We start from the raw sequence: 17448 nt of genomic DNA, 5'->3' as shown, positions 1-17448 counted from the left end.
GATGGCATGTGGGCTCTGGGGAGATGGTCTGACTGAGTGAGGACTCCGTAGGCATGAAGGCAGAGAAGCCCAGAGAAAGGAGGGTGTTGGGAGCCAGCCTAGAAGCAGGAGAGAGTATGGGGTCCTGTGGGCTGATGGCTGTGCACACTATCTCCTGTCCCCACCTCGAAGGGGACATAATAAGAAGGAAGAGATCACCAAGCACAAAGCTGGGAGTAGCTGATGCCCCAGCTGACCTTGCTTATGTGAGAGCCCTGACCCAGTCTGGCCCCTGGTGCCCCACAGATCGCTGGCCTCCCCAACGACACACTGTCAGTGGAGAATGGGGTCATCAACCAGTATTCCCAGCGCTGGACTCACTTCATTGACCCTCAGAGCCAGGCCAACAAATGGATCAAGAACATGGTGAGCCCATGCATGGTGCCACTGCCCCACACAGCCGGGCTTAGCAAGTGCAGGGTCAATAGCGGGGGTCAGCCTGGCTCTCAGCCCCCACAGCCCCCACAGCCCCCACAGCCCCCACTAGCCCCCTGTGCCTACAGGAGAAGGACAGTGGACTGGATGTATTCAAGCTGAGTGACCGAGACTTCCTGCGCAGCATGGAGAATGCCATCCGCTTCGGCAAGCCCTGCCTTCTGGAGAATGTGGGCGAGGAGCTGGACCCGGCCCTGGAGCCTGTGCTGCTCAAGCAGGTGGGCCTGCAGCGGCAAGGGAGTGGGGGCAGACTGTCGGTCTGGACAGGGGAGGGAGCAGCCCCTTCCCTGCCTCACTGGTGAAGCCCTGGCCATGGTGCTTGCCCATCCCACCCACTGTATGTAGACATACAAGCAGCAGGGGAACACAGTGCTGAAGCTGGGGGACACGGTGATCCCCTACCATGAGGACTTTAGGATGTATATTACCACCAAGCTGCCCAACCCACACTACACGCCTGAGATCTCCACTAAACTCACTCTCATCAACTTCACTCTGTCGCCCAGGTAAGCCCCCAGACCCCGGACACCGAGCATCAGCTCTGCCTGCCTGCCTCGCTCCCACCCGTAGGCTGAAACTCAATGGGTCTCTCCCGGAGGCTCCACTGGCTTTTTTCAAGGCACTCTGGCATTCCAGGCCTTCCTGGCACCTCCACCAGCTCCCCTTAATCGCCACCACTCCCAGCTAAGAACCCCCACCCCCAAGATTAAGAGCCCTTGATCCTTGGTCGGGACCCCTCAGCCTCCCTGGTCAGTGCTAGCCCCATCTTGTCCAGGTACCCTTCCCCTGTGGCTCAGCCCTTGCCAGCCCTTTGTGCACTCACCCGCAGAGCTGTCCTGGAGTCCTGACTCAGGCACACTCTGGCTCCCTGCACCCAAGCCCTGCTTCCTGCTTTGCTGCCATGAGCCCAGGCACTGCGGTTTTTGCTGGCCACCTACACAGAGCCCACAGGCCTGCTCCATGCTCAGGCCTCCATGTCAGTGGTTACTACGAACCTCTCCACAGACATGGTTGTGAAAACGCCCGTAAGGCAGATCCCTACCAGTCATCCAGCCCCCTCCTGCCCAGGAAGTTTTTCAAAGACCCCTGCTGGGATTCCAGGTTGCCACCCAGGTCTCACTGAGAACTGGTCACTTTGCAGACAGGCTCTGCATTAGCCCTGCAGCCTGAGACAGAGGTTAGGCCTCCCGGGCTGACACTGGCAGGGATGCTGGGCTCTTGGAGCCCTGGGGCCACAGGTAGATAGGTGAGCAGACTCAAGGCTGGCCCTCTGGGGTCTACCAGGTGTTGCTGACATGGTGTCCCCTGCCCCTGGCAGTGGTCTAGAGGACCAGCTTCTGGGCCAAGTAGTGGCTGAGGAGAGGCCGGACCTGGAGGAAGCTAAAAACCAGCTGATTGTCAGTAATGCCAAGATGCGCCAGGAGCTGAAGGACATTGAAGACCAGATCCTATACAGGCTCAGCTCCTCTGAAGGCAACCCTGTAGATGACATGGAGCTCATCAAAGTTCTGGAGGCTTCCAAGATGAAGGCTGCTGAGATTCAGGTCAGCAACTGCCTGCCCCGGCCTACCGACTCCTACCTCTAGCCCTAGGCCCGACCCCTGTCCCCACCCACCTCTGCCTGCCGCTCTTTGCCAGTCTAGCTGGGCCTGACCACCACTCCCCTGCTGTACCTCCAGGCCAAAGTCAGGATCGCAGAGCAGACGGAGAAGGACATTGACCTCACGCGAATGGAGTACATACCCGTGGCCGTCCGCACCCAGATCCTTTTCTTCTGTGTGTCTGACCTGGCCAACGTGGACCCCATGTACCAGTACTCCCTGGAGTGGTTTCTCAACATCTTCCTCTCGGGCATCGCCAACTCAGAGAGGGCAGGTAGTCCTGGCATATGTGCACACGGTGACACAAATGCGAGGCTCCCACCCTGAAACAGATGTGATACACGTGGCCACATCTCCACAGTGGGCACATACATGTAAAATCATGTCCACGTTCACTTGCACATACTCTCATATCAAACATAACAACACGCACACCCCTCCCGACCCTCCTCAGAGCCCCTCTACGAGGAATTCCACAGGCCCCAAGGGGATGCCCACACCATCCCTCTGGCTGCAGGGCAGACTGGCTGGGCTAGGCTGAACCCCGGGGATCTTGCTTCCCTCACCTCCCCCCACGCACTTGCCATCCCCTCCCTGCCCTGCAGACAACCTGAAGAAGCGCATTGCCAACATCAACCGCCACCTGACCTACAACCTCTACAGCAACGTCTGCCGTAGCCTCTTTGAGAAGCACAAGCTGATGTTTGCCTTCCTGCTGTGTGCCCGCATCATGATGAATGAGGCCAAGATAGATCAGGTACATGAGCAGAGAGGGAACTGGGTGGGCCAGTGACTCGGGACAGATGGCCTGAGGAGGGAGCCTGTGGCAGGGCCTGGGAGAACAGAGTGAAAGGAAAGGGAAGGCTGGGCCTCAGGGCACAGCAAGAGCAAGGGGGCAGAGACCTCAGGAAACAGCTCCTTCCTCCCAACAGCCAGGAGACCTTAGGTTCATTGTGGCTCAAGCTGCTCTGTGAGCACCGCCTTCTCAGAGCCACGGGTGTGCTGGCGAGCAGGGACCGTCCCGAGCCTCCCCACTCACGCTCCCATGAGCCCCACAGCGTGTCGGAAATCACATCCAAGAGTGTGAGTGTTACAGCCACTCCAGCTTGAGCCCTCACTGTGTGCCAGGTGCCAGGCTAACGGGTACACTCTCAAACCCCCACAAACCCTTTGTGGAGCAGCTAGAATTCTAATTCTTCCTACTTCCCAAAGTGAGGAAACTGAAGCTCAGAGGTCACATCTTTTGCCTAAGGACACCCAGACAGGAAAATGTGGAGTGAGGACATTAATCCAGACCTGTCCGACTGCCTCCCCCAGGGAGAACCCCATTTCTCTGGCTGAGGGTTGGCAGGGGAGGCATTGCTGGGTGGGGTGCCAGAGGCTGGTCACAAGGCCCGGGCACTAGTCTCCCCCTGTCCCCTGCCAGAGTGAGTGGCGCTACCTCCTGTCTGGAGGTTCTATCCAGGTCATGACTGAAAACCCAGCACCTGACTGGCTGTCAGACCGGGCCTGGCGAGATATCCTGGCACTCTCAAACCTGCCAGCCTTCTCAGACTTCGCCCATGACTTCACAGAGCACCTCTCAGAATTCCAGGCCATCTTTGACAGCCCCGAGCCTCACCGGTGAGCTGCGCCCCAGGGCCTGGCAGGGTGGGCACAAGGAGGGGTGAGACCCCAGGAACAGACCTGCAAGGAGCTTTCTCTGAGGAGCCACCCAGGGCTGCCCTGCAGCTGTGGCCACATCTTTTCTGTGCTCCCAGCCATGTACCCTCCAGGCACTCCACTCTCCCTGGCCATCCAGCCGGCAGAGTCCCTGGGGCCAGTGCCCCCTCACAGGTCAGCTCTCAGGGAGACATGGGCGCTGTTGCAGGGAGCCCTTGCCTGGCATCTGGGATGAGTACCTGGACCAGTTCCAGAAGCTGCTGGTTCTCCGCTGCCTGCGTGGGGACAAGGTTACCAATGCCATGCAGGATTTCGTGGCCACCAACCTGGAACCACGCTTCATTGAGCCCCAGGCAAGTGCCACCAGCCAGTGCCCTGGACCTATCCCCACCTATGGGTCCCAGGGGACTGGCCACACCTTCACAGACCATTTTGCAGCCATGGTCAGGGTGGAACTCATAGTCATGCCCTCCAAAGACTCTGGGAGGCTCCAGGCCCCACCAGGAAGCTTCTCTGAGAGCTCTCTAGAAGCCCCAGGACCCCCTGCCTTGCCCTGGTCCCTGCCCTTCCTCAGCCCCAGGTGACTCAGCGTCTCTCCCTGACTTGCAGACAGCTAACCTGTCAGTGGTGTTCAAAGACTCCAGCTCCACCACACCCCTCATCTTTGTGCTGTCGCCTGGCACTGACCCCGCTGCTGACCTCTACAAGTTTGCTGAAGAGATGAAGTTCTCCAAGAAGCTCTCTGCCATTTCTCTGGGCCAGGGCCAGGTAAGGACAGGGTGGGCAGGGGTGGGGCCCTGGGGGTTGGGCCAGTTGGCACCTCACCGCTCAGCACTTCTGCCCCACAGGGCCCTCGGGCAGAAGCCATGATGCGCAGCTCCATAGAGAGGGGCAAGTGGGTCTTCTTCCAGAACTGCCACCTGGCACCCAGCTGGATGCCAGCCCTGGAGCGCCTCATTGAGCACATTAATCCTGATAAGGTGCACTGCCCTGCCTGCCACAGGTCCAAAGACCTCCTTTGCTGAAGGGACTACTAACACATCCATCCAGGACTGACAAGGCTTAATGAGATTGTCCCACAGAGCACTCAGCCCACCTGGGCACACAGTGAGCACTCAGGAAGTGACATATGAAACAGGCCTCAGCTAGATTCATCTTCTAAGTGGCTCCCCTAATTACCGTTACCACTGGTGAAGTGACATGCCCAAGTTCACCCACGACTGATGATCCTGGGACTTGCCAAAGCCCATATTCTTAATCAGTGGTCTGAGCAGCCGGGTCAGACTACAGGTGGCCCAGGTTCCTGGTGGGAGGGAACATGGTGTGGGGCAGTCTCGGTGCTCACATGGAGCGTGGCCGCCAGGTGCACCGGGACTTCCGCCTGTGGCTCACCAGCCTGCCCAGCAACAAGTTCCCAGTGTCCATCCTGCAAAACGGCTCCAAGATGACCATTGAGCCACCACGCGGTGTGAAGGCCAACCTGCTCAAGTCCTACAGCAGCCTCAGCGACGACTTCCTCAACTCCTGCCGCAAGGTGAAGGGCACTGGGTGCGTGCCCACCCCACGTGCTCCAGACCCAGCCCCGCCCCTCACTCCCCTGCCCCCACTGCCTCTCGCAGGTGATGGAGTTCAAGTCCCTGCTGCTGTCCCTGTGCCTGTTTCATGGGAATGCTCTGGAGCGCCGCAAGTTTGGGCCCCTGGGCTTCAACATCCCCTATGAGTTCACAGATGGGGACCTGCGCATCTGTATCCGCCAACTCAAGATGTTCCTGGACGAGTATGATGACATCCCATACAAGGTGGGCCGAGGACAGGCTGGGGCCAGGGAGGGTGGCGCTGGGTGCTTGTGGGGGCCCTCACCCACCCACCCTGTAGGTCCTCAAGTACACGGCCGGGGAGATCAACTACGGAGGCCGCGTCACCGACGACTGGGACCGTCGCTGCGTCATGAACATCCTGGAAGACTACTACAGCCCGTCTGTGCTCTTCCACGAGCACAGCTACAGCGCCTCGGGCATCTACCACCAGATCCAGCCTACCTACGACCTCAACGTGAGCATACCCCAAGGGCCGGCAGCTTGCCAGGCTGGGCTTCTGGGGTGCTATGAACACCTGGGCAGCAAGCTCCTTTTCATGGATTACTCCACCCCACAAAGACAGCACGGTGAGGGGGGTGGACCCAGTCCCTGCCCCCTGGAGCTCGGGCTGTGTGGGGAGAGGTGAACTCTGGCCTCTCAGCCACTGCCTGAGTGTAATTACCCAGTGGAGGCAGGGGCAGCTCCTCCAAGGTCATAGGCTGGCCCAGGTTCTGCAGGCAGGGAGGGCTCCCAGAGGAAATGGTGCTTCAGCTAAGAGGTGTGAAGAGCCGGCCTGGGCTGGGCTGGGTGTTCAGAGTACAGGTCATCATATAAGGAGGGAGGCACGACTGATTTGAGCAGCCGAATGAAGGAGCAGGGAGCAGACGGCTGCAAGAAGAGGGCTGGGAGGGAAGCAAAGGCCACCCACACAGTGCCTCAGAAGCCACGCGGCCCTAAGGAGAGGGAAATGCGTAAGGATTACAACGAGGGGAGACAGGTGGGAGCTGTGATCCACTGGAGCGCCCTCCACCGGCTGCAGTGGCGGCTCTCCCACCCTCCAGGGTTATGTCTCCTACATCAAGGGCCTCCCTCTCAATGACATGCCTGAGATCTTTGGCCTGCATGACAATGCCAACATCACCTTCGCCCAGAATGAGACCTATGCCCTGCTCGGTGCCATCATCCAGCTGCAGCCCAAATCGTCCTCCATGGGTGGCCAGGGCCGGGAGGAGGTAGGTGGCAGCAGGGGAAAGGAGCCATGGGTTGGGCAGGGCCAGTCTCCCACTCATTAGCCTGACTTCTCCCCTGGGGGTAGGGACTCCTTGCATATAGAATCCTGCAAGAATTAAGGGGCTGGCCCTGACTTCCTGTGTCCCTTTGCCCCCACAGATAGTGGAGGATGTGGCCAACAATATTCTGCTCCAGACTCCTGAGCCCATCAACTTGCAGTTGGTGATAGCCAAGTACCCGGTGCTGTATGAGGAGTCAATGAACACAGTGCTAGTACAGGAGGTCATTCGGTAATCCCCCTGCCACCCCCAGTCCTGGGTTATGATGCCACTGGGCTGTAGAAAAATGACAGCACAGCTACTACGGGCCAGGTGCCATGCCAAGTGCTAGAAGCCCGCCCTCTAACTCAGCCACATTGTATCATTCCCACTTTACAGATGAGTAAACCAAGGCCCAAAAGTATTACACATTTGCTAAGAACCAGAGCTGAGATCAGTACCCAGGCTGCCCAACCCAGCTCTATGCTCTTAGCCCCCATGTTCTGCCATTGTTTTTCAGTCGATGGCTTACAACTGGGGAAATTTCAGATACTGCCACATGGCCCCAGACCACTGTCTGCTTCCTTGCCACTGGTCCTATAGGTATAACCGGCTGCTGCAGGTGATCACACAGACGCTGCGAGACCTGCTCAAGGCACTCAAAGGGCTGGTGGTGATGTCCTCACAGCTGGAGCTGATGGCTACCAGCCTGTACAACAACACTGTGCCTGAGCTCTGGAAAGCTAAGGCCTACCCCTCGCTCAAGCCACTGTCCTCATGGGTCATGGACCTGATGCAACGCTTGGACTTCCTGCAGACCTGGATCCAAGGGGGCATCCCAGCCGTCTTCTGGATCAGTGGCTTCTTCTTCCCCCAGGCCTTCCTGACAGGAACACTGCAGAACTTTGCCCGCAAGTCTGTTATCTCCATTGACACCATCTCATTTGATTTCAAGGTTTGCACACAGCCAGGGTCAGGCCAGGGTATGGCCCAGGCAGGAAGGGTGCCAAGGCCACAGCTGGCTGCCAGTCGGGAGCCCCAAGTAGGGTTTGGGGAGCAGGGAGAGCCAAGCCAGAAGAGGCCATGAGCCCCACGAAAATTCCTAGGAGTAGGACACCAGCTAAAGTGGTGGGTGATGGGTGGGCAGGCAAGGCTCTCAGGAGGGAGTTCGTGCCTCCTGACCCAAATCCTAACCCAGATTCCAAGTGTTCATGCATGTGGGGGCCTGTCTGTGTGCCCACCACAGGTAATGCGCCAGTCGGTGTCAGAGCTCAAGAAAAGGCCCAAAGAGGGGTGCTACATCCATGGACTGTTCCTGGAAGGGGCCCGCTGGGACCCTGAGGCCTTCCAGCTGGCCGAATCTCGGCCCAAGGAGCTATACACAGAAATGGCTGTCATCTGGCTCCTGCCTACACCCAACCGCAAGATCCAGGACCAGGACTTCTACCTGTGCCCCATCTACAAGACGCTGACCCGAGCCGGTCCGGGCCCGGGGCGGGGGGGCCGGCCGCGGGCGGGCAGAGCATACGCCACAGGTGGGGGCCCAGATTTGGGCCACAGAGGCCAGTCAGCACTCCTGACAGTGACCGGGCCAGGACAGAGCTGGACCACCAGCAGGTAGAGGGATACCCAGGGCTTGGGCTCAGTCTGTGGGAAGTGGCCCCTGAGCTCACCATCCTCTTGCCTCCCTCAGCAGACCCACCCGGGTCCTGGGAGCCCCAGCCTGCCAATGAAGTTTTAGGGGGGTAACTAAGGCTTGGGGGAGAGGCGGAGCCAGGGCTGGGTCCAAGAAGGAAAGAGCAGTGCCATTAACTCTCCCACTGCTGTCCTCACTTGGCACAATAACCCTGGGCAGACCTAAGCCTTAGCCAGACCCATTCACCAGGCAGATTTTTCTCTTGGGTCAGGACCCCTGCTTGTCCCCAGCTCAGTCTGCTGAGTCCATTGCCTTTTCCGTTTCTGCTCTTGTGGCAGACAACTTAACCCTCCCCACTTCTTGCCTGCTCTAGGAACACTATCAACCACAGGCCATTCCACCAACTACATCATTGCTGTGGAGATCCCCTCCAACCAGCCCCAGCGACACTGGATAAAGCGTGGGGTGGCCCTCATCTGTGCCCTGGACTACTAGACTCAAGACAAAAGAGTTTGAGCCATTAAAGTTGTTTTCTAAGCAGTCCACCTGAGCCTTAGCTGCTTAGATCAGTGCCCCTCCGCAGGACTGACTGCCAGGGAAACGGTGAGGGTCAGGGGCTGAGGCGGCCTCAAGAGTGAATGTGCTTAGCAGTGGGAAAGTGGCAGAGGTAGCAGCTTTGACCTGCTGGACCTGTCCAAATGCAACAAGCATAGAGCAGAGCCCTCCAAGGGGGTCCCTCCAGGGACTTGCCTCCTCAACCCAGGGCCCCAGCATCTGTTCAGGTTGCAAGGCCATCAGAACTGGGTGAAAACCATGGCTCTCTCCTCCTGTAGTGTACCTTGCACACGACTCCTCAGGTTCCGCAGCCCCTACAAAGCCCCTCCTCAACTCAGGTCCTAAATCCTGGGTCTAAGGTCCCAAGAATCTAGGCCCTGAGAATGCATCCTTCTCACCTCTCTGGTCTCAGGGCCTTGGGCCCAGGTTTGGTTGGGTCCTTACTCCCACCAGTCTAGCCTATAAATCTTAGGCCAGCAACCACAGGAGACTTCATTTCTTAGGAGAGTTTTATTCATTCATTGATCCAATATTTACAGGGGCCAGAGAAGTCAGGCTGTGCTCAGCACAGAGAGGCAGCTGCTATACTGGCCAGCCATCCCCTGCCCCAGTCACTATGTACAGATAAGGGGCCTGCTTCGGTCACCTTCAAAGCCATCTGGCAAAGACCATGGGGCTATGTTTGGGGCCCAGCTCGAGACAGTGCTGGGCCCATTGCCCCTTGGCACTGGGCTCTCTGGAAACACTAGGCTCTGACTGGTTGTCTCAGTCCTGTTGTCCCCCACCCTGAGTGCCTTGCAGAGGCTGAGGAAGCTGGCGTGGCAGGGACAGATGAGTGGGGTCAGCTTCCTAGAAGCAGCCCAGTCTCTGCTATCCCTAAGAGGAGGGAGACATGGTAATACTGAGGGGCTGGGCAGAGACTCCTCTGAACCCCAGGCTCCAGGGACAGAGCCCATTGCCAGGACAACAACACTGAAGGCAAAGCGGCCCAGAGCCCTGCTGCAGAAAGCAGTCTTGACAAGCCCGGCTGAAGCCAGGAAGGGAGTTTAGAGGTCAACAAACAGCTCAAACACTTCTCTCTGCTCAGGCCATGGGACCCCAGCAGGCCTCTCACCCACCCCAGCTAGGACACCCCACTCCCAATCCAGCCCAGCAGCCGGGTTCCTGAGTTTGGAGCTCTCCCAGGGGGAAGGAAGAGTAGACCTGGCTTCCTCAAAACGACTGGGGGCTGGGGCTAGAGCAGCAGGACCCAATGCCCCCCTACCCCAGGCCTCTGGCTGTGACCCTGCAGGCATGACCCCGGCATGATGCAGGGACCTGGGCCCACCAGGATGACAACTGTTGGAAAGAACACAGTCAGGAAGCTGGCTATGTCAACACAGTGGTGGCAAGATGGGTTAGAGCCCAGAAAAATAGACGTCTCTGTAGGTAAAATATATACTCTGCTGCCGAGGCAGAAAGGGCAGGTCCTGCCACTCCACAGCCGGCTGTGGAGGAAGCTGCAGCAGCGCACTGTGCCCCAGCTCCAGCTCCTGCTTCCGGAGCACTGTGGGGCTGCCCTGCCCTGCCAGGCCCTGGGACACATTGCGGGGAATCCAGCCTACCCATTCCCGGGGTGTGAGCTCTCCGGCTGAAACTATTCAGTAATACTGGGAAGAGGGGGAGTGGGGCAGGAAAGGGGCCCTTGTGAGGGCCATGCGGCAAGAGCGGGCTGCAGAGTACAGGCCGGCAGTCCTCACTGGCGCTTGGCCTTGTAAGGGCGCGAGCGTTTCCGCCGGTCAGGTTTCCGCTGCTTGTGGAGCCGGCCGATGCTGACCCCTTGGCGCCGCCGCACCGAGATGTTCTGTTCCACCAGGTTGGCCAGCATGCCTACAAAGAGGCAGAGGCCCTTAAACAGATGGCCGGATGTCCAGCAGCCACCCTCTTAACGGGCCACGGCCTCAGGGCAAGAGCTGAGGCTCTTCGCTGCGCATCCTGAGCCCCACAGTCTGCTCAAGCCCCAAAAGAGGCCTGAGGGACATGGCCCTAAGCAGGGCATGCAGTGAGTCCCCTCACCTTCCTGGGCCAGCATGGAGATGAAGGTACAGATGAACTCATCGTAGTTGTGGGTCCTTCTCTGGTCGTCAATCTGTGGGAGAGAAGGATGAAAACACTGCAGCCCATCTCCCCAGAGCAGCCAGCAGTTGACCTGGGGAAGTCACAGCTCTGGGAAGACCCCGGCAGAGGTCCAGCAGCTGGAGAGATGACCCACCTTGAACTTCTTCCTCTTCTCCACTTCCTCCTTGAGGCAAGCCTCATAGTTTGCGATCTCTGCTTCCACACACTTCAACAGTGCCAGCAGCTCCTGTCAAAACCCCGCAGTGTCCTCCTGAGGGGGTGCTGGCCAGCATCAAAGCCCCCCCCCAACCAGGAGGCAGCTGGAGGCAAGGATGAGCAGCCAGAGTCCACAGAGCCTACCAAGGCCCCTGGCGCTTCCCAACCCAAACAGGCTTCCTGGCGCCTGGCTTCAACCTTCACACCAGAACTCCAACCAAGGCCCCAGCACCTGGGCGGCAGTGCTGCAGACCCTTCCCGCTGACAAGATTAGATGAGAAAGCCGCAGAGGGACTCACCTTGGGTGAGTACTTCTCCCCGCTCAAGGGCTCACCGGGCCTGGCCAACCCAGGCTTCTCTCTGCCGTCTGCAGATTCCACCACCTCCTTCTCTTCTGGGCTGCTGGAGCCCTGGCTGCCTTGGCTTGGTCTGCTGCCGGGCGAGGAACCCTTCCCACACTCTGGGAACAGAAGGCACGAGAAGACTCATCAAAGTGCAGGACGCTTAGCGGTCACCTGGCCACCTCCCTCCTCTGGCCAAGTAGTCAGTGCGCCAGTCCCAGGCCCACCTGTCAGTGCCAGAGGACTCAGCACACCATCCTCAGCGAGATGCAGCAGGCCTGTGCTGATGACAGGACCCAGGTCTCGTACAGCACGATTGTAGCGGATGCAGTCAACACGCAGCAAGCTGTCATCCTCTCCAAAAAGCACCTTGGAGATGTGGGAGGTGACAGGGCTGGAGGGCCGCGTCGGGTTAGCTGAGCGAATGGGCGACCGCAGAGGCGAGTTGAAAGCACTGCCGATCTCGGAGGCTGTGTCCGTGCTCTCGTTGCTGGGGGTGGGCGAGGGCTGCGGGTGTGTAGGAACCGCCACGGCTGGGCTCGCGGCCCCGCTGCTGGTCTTGATGGACAGAGGAATTGAGAGGTCTTTCTGGGACTCTTTGAGCTTTTCGGCCAAGACATTGATGGTGTTGGGCTGCAGCACTGACAGCTGCCCGTCCCCAGAGCCGCTCAGTGGTCCTGGCTTCCCTGGCCCCTTTCGCTTGTACCTAGGGGGCCCCAAGGAGAGGTGAGCCAAGGGAAGGGACCAGATGACCCCACCCAGCAGTGCCCAGAATGGCCCTGAACACATCCTGGCCTCCAGGGACTGGCACTGCAGCTCCTCACACTCCACAGCCATAGCCACGTGTCCTCAAAGGACACCTCTATTCCAGCTGCCTGACTGTGGCCTTTTGCCAGTGCCGTGTCTTCTGACAGAGCTGCTCCCCACCCCATCTCCTCCATCCCTGCTCCATCCAATCCCTTGAGGCCTAGCCGAAAGACCACCTCCCAACAGGACATGCCTTGTTGTCTGGTTAAATGTCTTCAGCACTTCCCCAAGCCCTCCTGGAGTCTTAGGGACCGGGGACCTGGAGTCAGGCCCTGCATGCCAGCCTCCCACAGGACCCTGCACTCAGCAGGGTGCTCAGTGCTGTCTGCTAAAGGGCAACCTCAGATGTGGGCTGGAACGTTCAAGAATAGGATCTGCAGCACTAAGAGTTTGAAGCCTTAACAGAACTGAGGCTGACCTGATGGCAGAGTTGGTGTTCTGCACATCGTCGTCCTCATCATCCTCGTAGTCGTCCTCATCATCCGAGTACTGCTGGGGCGGGCGGACTGGAGCTCGGCTGCGGCCCACACCTGCTGCCAAGTCTTCCTCCTCCTGAGGCAGAGAGCCAGGGCAGCCATAAGCAGGGGCCAGTTAGCCCAGCCTGGGCACAGCACTCACAGCCAGAAAGAAAGCCAACACGGTTCTCCAGGTCAAGTCCACTGAACCCCAGGTGTTCCACAGCCCACCCAATTCCTGAGGAGGCCACTGCCCACCTACACGACCTGCCTATGCAAGGCCTCTAAGACAAACAGAGCTCTCAGAAACACATACCTTTATTTTGCCAACCTAACTCATTGAGTAGTACCCAGGAACATGCCCTAAACATTCTGCCTCACTGCTGTATGGGTGGATTGAGAGTCGGAGTTCTCTCTGCTTCTCTAAGCCCCTACGGAGGCTTCTGGGTAGCAGAGGAATTTGGCCACCTAGGCCTAGGTATAGGGTGAACACCAAGGAACCATGTGAAGAAACTGCCTGTTGCAGCCTCTCAAGAGAATCCTGGAGGGGCTCCTGCAAGGGTGCTCCCAGCTCACCTGCATGGGGGACTTGGCATAGTTGTGATTGTCCAGAAAGGCCGGCAGCCGCTGAACAATGGGAGTGGGGTTGGGAGGAACCCCGTTGAGGCTGCTCCCTGGAGGCTTCACCACCAGCTTAGGTTTGCTGGGAGGGCTGTGGCTTGGGGCCTGGGGGCATGAACCAGCCACGTCCTCCACACCATCTAAGGGGGCAAGGAGCACAGGCAGGACCTTCAGCCAGATCCTCAAGAAAACCTGTCCCCAGCCCACCGTCTCCCCAGTGTCGTGACACAGCACTGCTTCCTCCTCCCTTGCTGGAGGAGAGGGGAGCTAGTTGGTGAGATGAGAGCCCGCAAGCTCTAGGTCATGGGCCCACAGCAACACGAGAAGGACGAGATGGGAAAAGGGAGGCAGAAAGAAAAACGCCTCTTCAGAAAACCAAAAAAGGGAGTATCTATTATAGAGAAGGCTCAGGGGTTGTGGTGATGTCAGCCCTTTCAGGTGCCTTTCTTTAGGGAAGGACTGCTCTCCCTCCGTGTTCCAAAGAGAGAGAGCTGTAGGCACCGAGCTTCATGCCTCCCATAGGAGCATCTGAACCACTGCCCAAGTGCCTCCACACAAAAGACTTGCTCTGCTTGGGTCTCCCAGCTCAAGCTATGATGGGGTTGCTCTGAGGTCAAAAGGAGGCCCCAAGATTGCTGGTACCTGTGTGAGTGCCCTCAGAGGCTGCTGGGGCCCTGCCTGCCTCCAGCGCCAGAGGGGACTTGCTGCTGGCTGGTTTGGACTCCTCAGGCAGCTGTGGCTCTTGAGACTTGTGGGTCTGAATCAGCTCTGGCTGCGTCACCCTAATCAGCTAAGAACAGAACCCAAGCTCAGAGGAGTGAAGGCAGACCCCAGCCACTCCCTTAGACAGCAAAAGGCCTTGGCTCTACCTGTTCGCTCACAAGGAAATACAACAGACAAACACAAATCTCCTTTTAGAACTTATTCTCCCTTCTCACCCCAAGTCCCAGCTTTTCCACAAGGAAAGCAAAGGTCACTTGAAGCTCAACAGACCCACAATAACGAGTGATCTGGGAACTAGAGACACATGCCCCAGTGCGGAGAAGAGGGATGGCATGAGGGGTACCCACCTGCTGCAGGGCCTCCAGTACTGTCTGACGGTTCACCTTTAGCACATGCAGCCTGGCCTCATACTTGATCCTGCGGTCGGGCACCACCGCCATCAGGTTGAAGCGGATGTCATGGTAGGGCTCCCTGCAGTCACAGCCGCAGCCGTGAGAGCAGCTCCCAAACCAGCTCCGCCATCAGGTGGAGGCAAACAATCTGGCAGGGCTCCCTGAAGTCACAACTACAGCCAGAGGTGCAGGTCCCACCCCAACAGGCGGGCAGGAGCTAGCAATGCACACCAGGCACCTGAGCACCTGGTGCCTTCCAAGGAGCTGTGTGAGGGGCCTGTCAGGAAGTGAGCCAGGACACTGGACCACATAGGGCTCCACAAGGCCTGCCCCTCCCCAGCCTGTCCCAAAGCAGGCCATAGGCAGCCTGGGTGAGAAATTGGGCAAGGAGGTGGAAGCCCAAGATCTAAGCTTGACCTGGCCGGACTCATCATGTGGCCTTGCATGAGTCATTTGGCCTCTCTTTGCCTTCCCTTTTCTGTGGCCCTCCCGATGGGGGCACGGCTCCAGAGGGTAGGGCAAGCACAGAGCCCTTACCCTGCGGTGGCGAGGCCGATACGCTCCATGATGACCCGCCGGGCCTTGTCTGTCCACTCCTCATCCTCCCCCCAGGGCCCTAGGGAAGACCAAGATGAGGAATCAGCAGGTGGTGAGCCCTGAGTCTGGGCCGACCAGGAGCAGGAAGGAAGATGGAGAGCAGCTGAGCCAGGGCGTCTGGGGTAGTCAGGCAGTGCAGTGCAGGGTGCCATCTAGCCAGAGACAGATGTCCTCAACACCCAGCCCCCTGCCACTGGGTCCCAACACCTGAGGACCCTAAGGCCTAGCTCCCTAGAAGGTAAGCAGAAAATGGGCCCCGAGCCCAGAGTGCCTACCATGGTCAATGGGGTAGACCTTCAGCCCATCCAGCTCAAAAAGCCGGCCTGTGATAGGCACATAGCTGACAAAGTGGAATGCCTCCATGGTCCGCACTGCACTAAGGCCATTCTGCTTCTCAGGGAGGTGGCGTGGCTCAGGCCTAGGGAAGAACACACTCAGGGCCCAGGATGAGACAACCGCTCCTCACCCCCACTCCCATCAGCTCCCACAGCTCCCACACACCTGGCATGGCTATTATGTGCTTTGGCCAACTCTGGGGCATTGCCAATCGCATATCCTTTGCTCTAGAGAGAAGAAAATAAGATGACATCATAACAATTTCTCAGGTGGGCGGGCCTCTGGGTGGGAAGCAAAGCTCAAAAGAACAAGCCTGGAGGCATTTTTAGGAGCCTGAAGAAGCATAGATGGGATCCTGAAAGGTTAGTGTGGACAGGAAAGAACTCTGGAGCCCCAGAAAGATGGGGTTAGTCTTATGTTAGTCCGGTAATGACCGGACACTGGAGAATAACATGGCCTGATAAAGACCTGACAAAGAAAGTCCCGACATAGTGTCACTTAAGGAATGTTCCTTTCTTCCTTCAGTCTTTCCTGGCAATTGGGTCTAAAATTTAAGGGTCAAATGTAATGTACGTCACTTGAAAAGGAAATGGCCTCATAGTGTCAAATGCAATGTGGTAGCACTGGGAGTCAGATCTGCCCAGTAAGCTATGAGCCAGGATTCAGGCACTGCAGCTTACCTCAGGGCTGAAGCCTTTGGTGAAATCCTTCATGCGACTCAGGGTGGGACCCAGGTCCACATTGCTGCAGTTCAGGAGCACGCTCAGCAGGGCATGAGTGGCACAAGAGTTGGGGATCAGCTGTGAAACCAAGAACAGTCACTCATACAGAGTCATTCACCCCAAGCCATGCTCATTACAAATGGGGACCCAGAGAGGGACAGTCATATCTGGATAACAAAACTCATCAACTTCCCTCATCTCCATCCAACATTTGTTCATTCAACTAAATACCCACCAGGTGTCTGAGGACATACAGAGTGGACTCAGACACCACGCTGCTCTAAAGATACTCCCTTTTTTAATGAATAAGAGCTCAGTACCTTCTGCCAGGGGACTTCTATAACCACCACTCCTGGTATCTGCCTATCTCCTTCTGCTTTCCCCCACTCCCATGTCCCAGGCAAAGACAATAGCAGCATCCCACCCTCCAGTTGGAACACAGAGCCGAGCAGACCTGATGGGCAAAGAACATGTTATTCACAATATCATCATCAATCACAGACGTATCATCCACCAAGGTAGAGACCTTGCGACGGGATCGGCGCTCTTCGATCCATTTGAACAGGAAGATGAATCCATACACTGGGCTGGGGAAAAGTAAGGGGCAGAGCTAGACCAGCCAAGTGGGGGAAAGCAATCAGCATTCTCTTTCTTTTCCCTCCTATTCCCATGCACCATGTTACCACTCAGGTGCCCTTCCCGTGATCCCACCTCTACCCTGGCTTCTTCTCAACACTGACTAAAGTGGCCCTGAGCCCTCACACCCCATGAGCCTGCTGCAGGCAGAGTCAAGCCTCAGCTTCTGGCTGTGATGCTCCAGAGGTACATCCTGTGTCCTCATGAAGTCTGTGGTTCTGGGATAAGAGATGAAAAGCTGGAGCCCATGGCCCAGGACAGGGTAGGACAGAAAGTGAGACAAGAAGACAAATTCTGATGGAGGAATTTAAACACTAATTCTCATTGTGAACCCCAAGGCCTGGGCCCCAGTGTAGTCAAGAAAGCAAAGGAACACCCATCAGTCCCTTCTTTTCTGGGAGATAAAAACAGACCTCTCCGTTCATGCATGGTAGTCCCTCCATACCTCTATTCTGTAGGACCACCAAGACAAAGGCCCTGAGTGAGGCTGGTCACCCAGGAGGGGCCTCCTCAGATGCCACACACCAACCAATCAAAACCTTTGTGAAGGGATTAAAGCCACCCGCACACCGGCACGTGAAAGCAGCAATTAATAAATTACAGCAGGCACTGCGTGACCTGAATCAAGAAAAAGGGCTGCCTTCCTGCTCTAAGACCAGAAAAGGCAGCTGAACTGTACTCCAAAGGATGGTTAGATTTGTACTGGGGGGGGGGGGGGGGGGGGGGGGGGGG

The 17448-nt window shown here is 57.7% G+C and overlaps 2 protein-coding genes across 9 annotated transcripts in view; one reads left to right on the top strand and one right to left on the bottom strand.

Moving 5' to 3' along the window:
* The window catches only part of DNAH1 (dynein axonemal heavy chain 1), a 76932-nt gene extending 68169 nt beyond the window's left edge, over positions 1-8763 (top strand). For 3 of the 7 annotated variants that reach the window (XM_040454886.1, XM_040454884.1, XM_040454887.1), the window contains 18 exons: positions 286-405; positions 543-692; positions 820-980; positions 1793-2018; positions 2154-2349; positions 2681-2832; positions 3502-3698; positions 3946-4090; positions 4347-4505; positions 4586-4717; positions 5101-5271; positions 5357-5536; positions 5613-5789; positions 6376-6546; positions 6704-6834; positions 7186-7537; positions 7829-8063; positions 8592-8763. In XM_040454886.1, coding sequence (XP_040310820.1) covers positions 286-405; positions 543-692; positions 820-980; positions 1793-2018; positions 2154-2349; positions 2681-2832; positions 3502-3698; positions 3946-4090; positions 4347-4505; positions 4586-4717; positions 5101-5271; positions 5357-5536; positions 5613-5789; positions 6376-6546; positions 6704-6834; positions 7186-7537; positions 7829-8063; positions 8592-8713 — 3177 coding nt within the window. In that variant the 3' untranslated portion in view covers positions 8714-8763. Of the gene's footprint in view, positions 1-285; positions 406-542; positions 693-819; positions 981-1792; positions 2019-2153; positions 2350-2680; positions 2833-3501; positions 3699-3945; positions 4091-4346; positions 4506-4585; positions 4718-5100; positions 5272-5356; positions 5537-5612; positions 5790-6375; positions 6547-6703; positions 6835-7185; positions 7538-7828; positions 8064-8591 lie in introns of those variants that run through there. The other 4 variants (XM_040454883.1, XM_040454885.1, XM_040454889.1 and 1 more) reach the window with 4 other exon arrangements.
* A 501-nt stretch (positions 8764-9264) lies between these two features.
* BAP1 (BRCA1 associated deubiquitinase 1) overlaps positions 9265-17448 on the bottom strand; it is an 8971-nt gene continuing 787 nt past the window's right edge. The window contains exons 4-17 of one of the 2 annotated variants that reach the window (XM_040454893.1): positions 16535-16667; positions 16039-16158; positions 15524-15585; positions 15298-15440; positions 14963-15041; positions 14381-14504; positions 13953-14100; positions 13266-13450; positions 12653-12786; positions 11655-12133; positions 11386-11546; positions 11025-11117; positions 10829-10901; positions 9265-10642 (exon numbers count right to left, since the gene is read on the bottom strand). In XM_040454893.1, the coding sequence (XP_040310827.1) occupies positions 10509-10642; positions 10829-10901; positions 11025-11117; positions 11386-11546; positions 11655-12133; positions 12653-12786; positions 13266-13450; positions 13953-14100; positions 14381-14504; positions 14963-15041; positions 15298-15440; positions 15524-15585; positions 16039-16158; positions 16535-16667 (2068 nt within the window). In that variant the 3' untranslated portion in view covers positions 9265-10508. The remainder of the gene's footprint in view (positions 10643-10828; positions 10902-11024; positions 11118-11385; positions 11547-11654; positions 12134-12652; positions 12787-13265; positions 13451-13952; positions 14101-14380; positions 14505-14962; positions 15042-15297; positions 15441-15523; positions 15586-16038; positions 16159-16534; positions 16668-17448) is intronic. The other variant, XM_040454894.1, reaches the window with a different exon arrangement.

Source organism: Herpailurus yagouaroundi, unplaced genomic scaffold, assembly GCF_014898765.1.
Source record: "Herpailurus yagouaroundi ecotype Mexico unplaced genomic scaffold, PumYag 213, whole genome shotgun sequence".
In the NCBI taxonomy this organism is placed as follows: Eukaryota; Metazoa; Chordata; class Mammalia; order Carnivora; family Felidae; genus Herpailurus; species Herpailurus yagouaroundi.
Note: the sequence above shows the minus strand (reverse complement) of the source record. Positions and strands in the feature narration are given on the sequence as shown.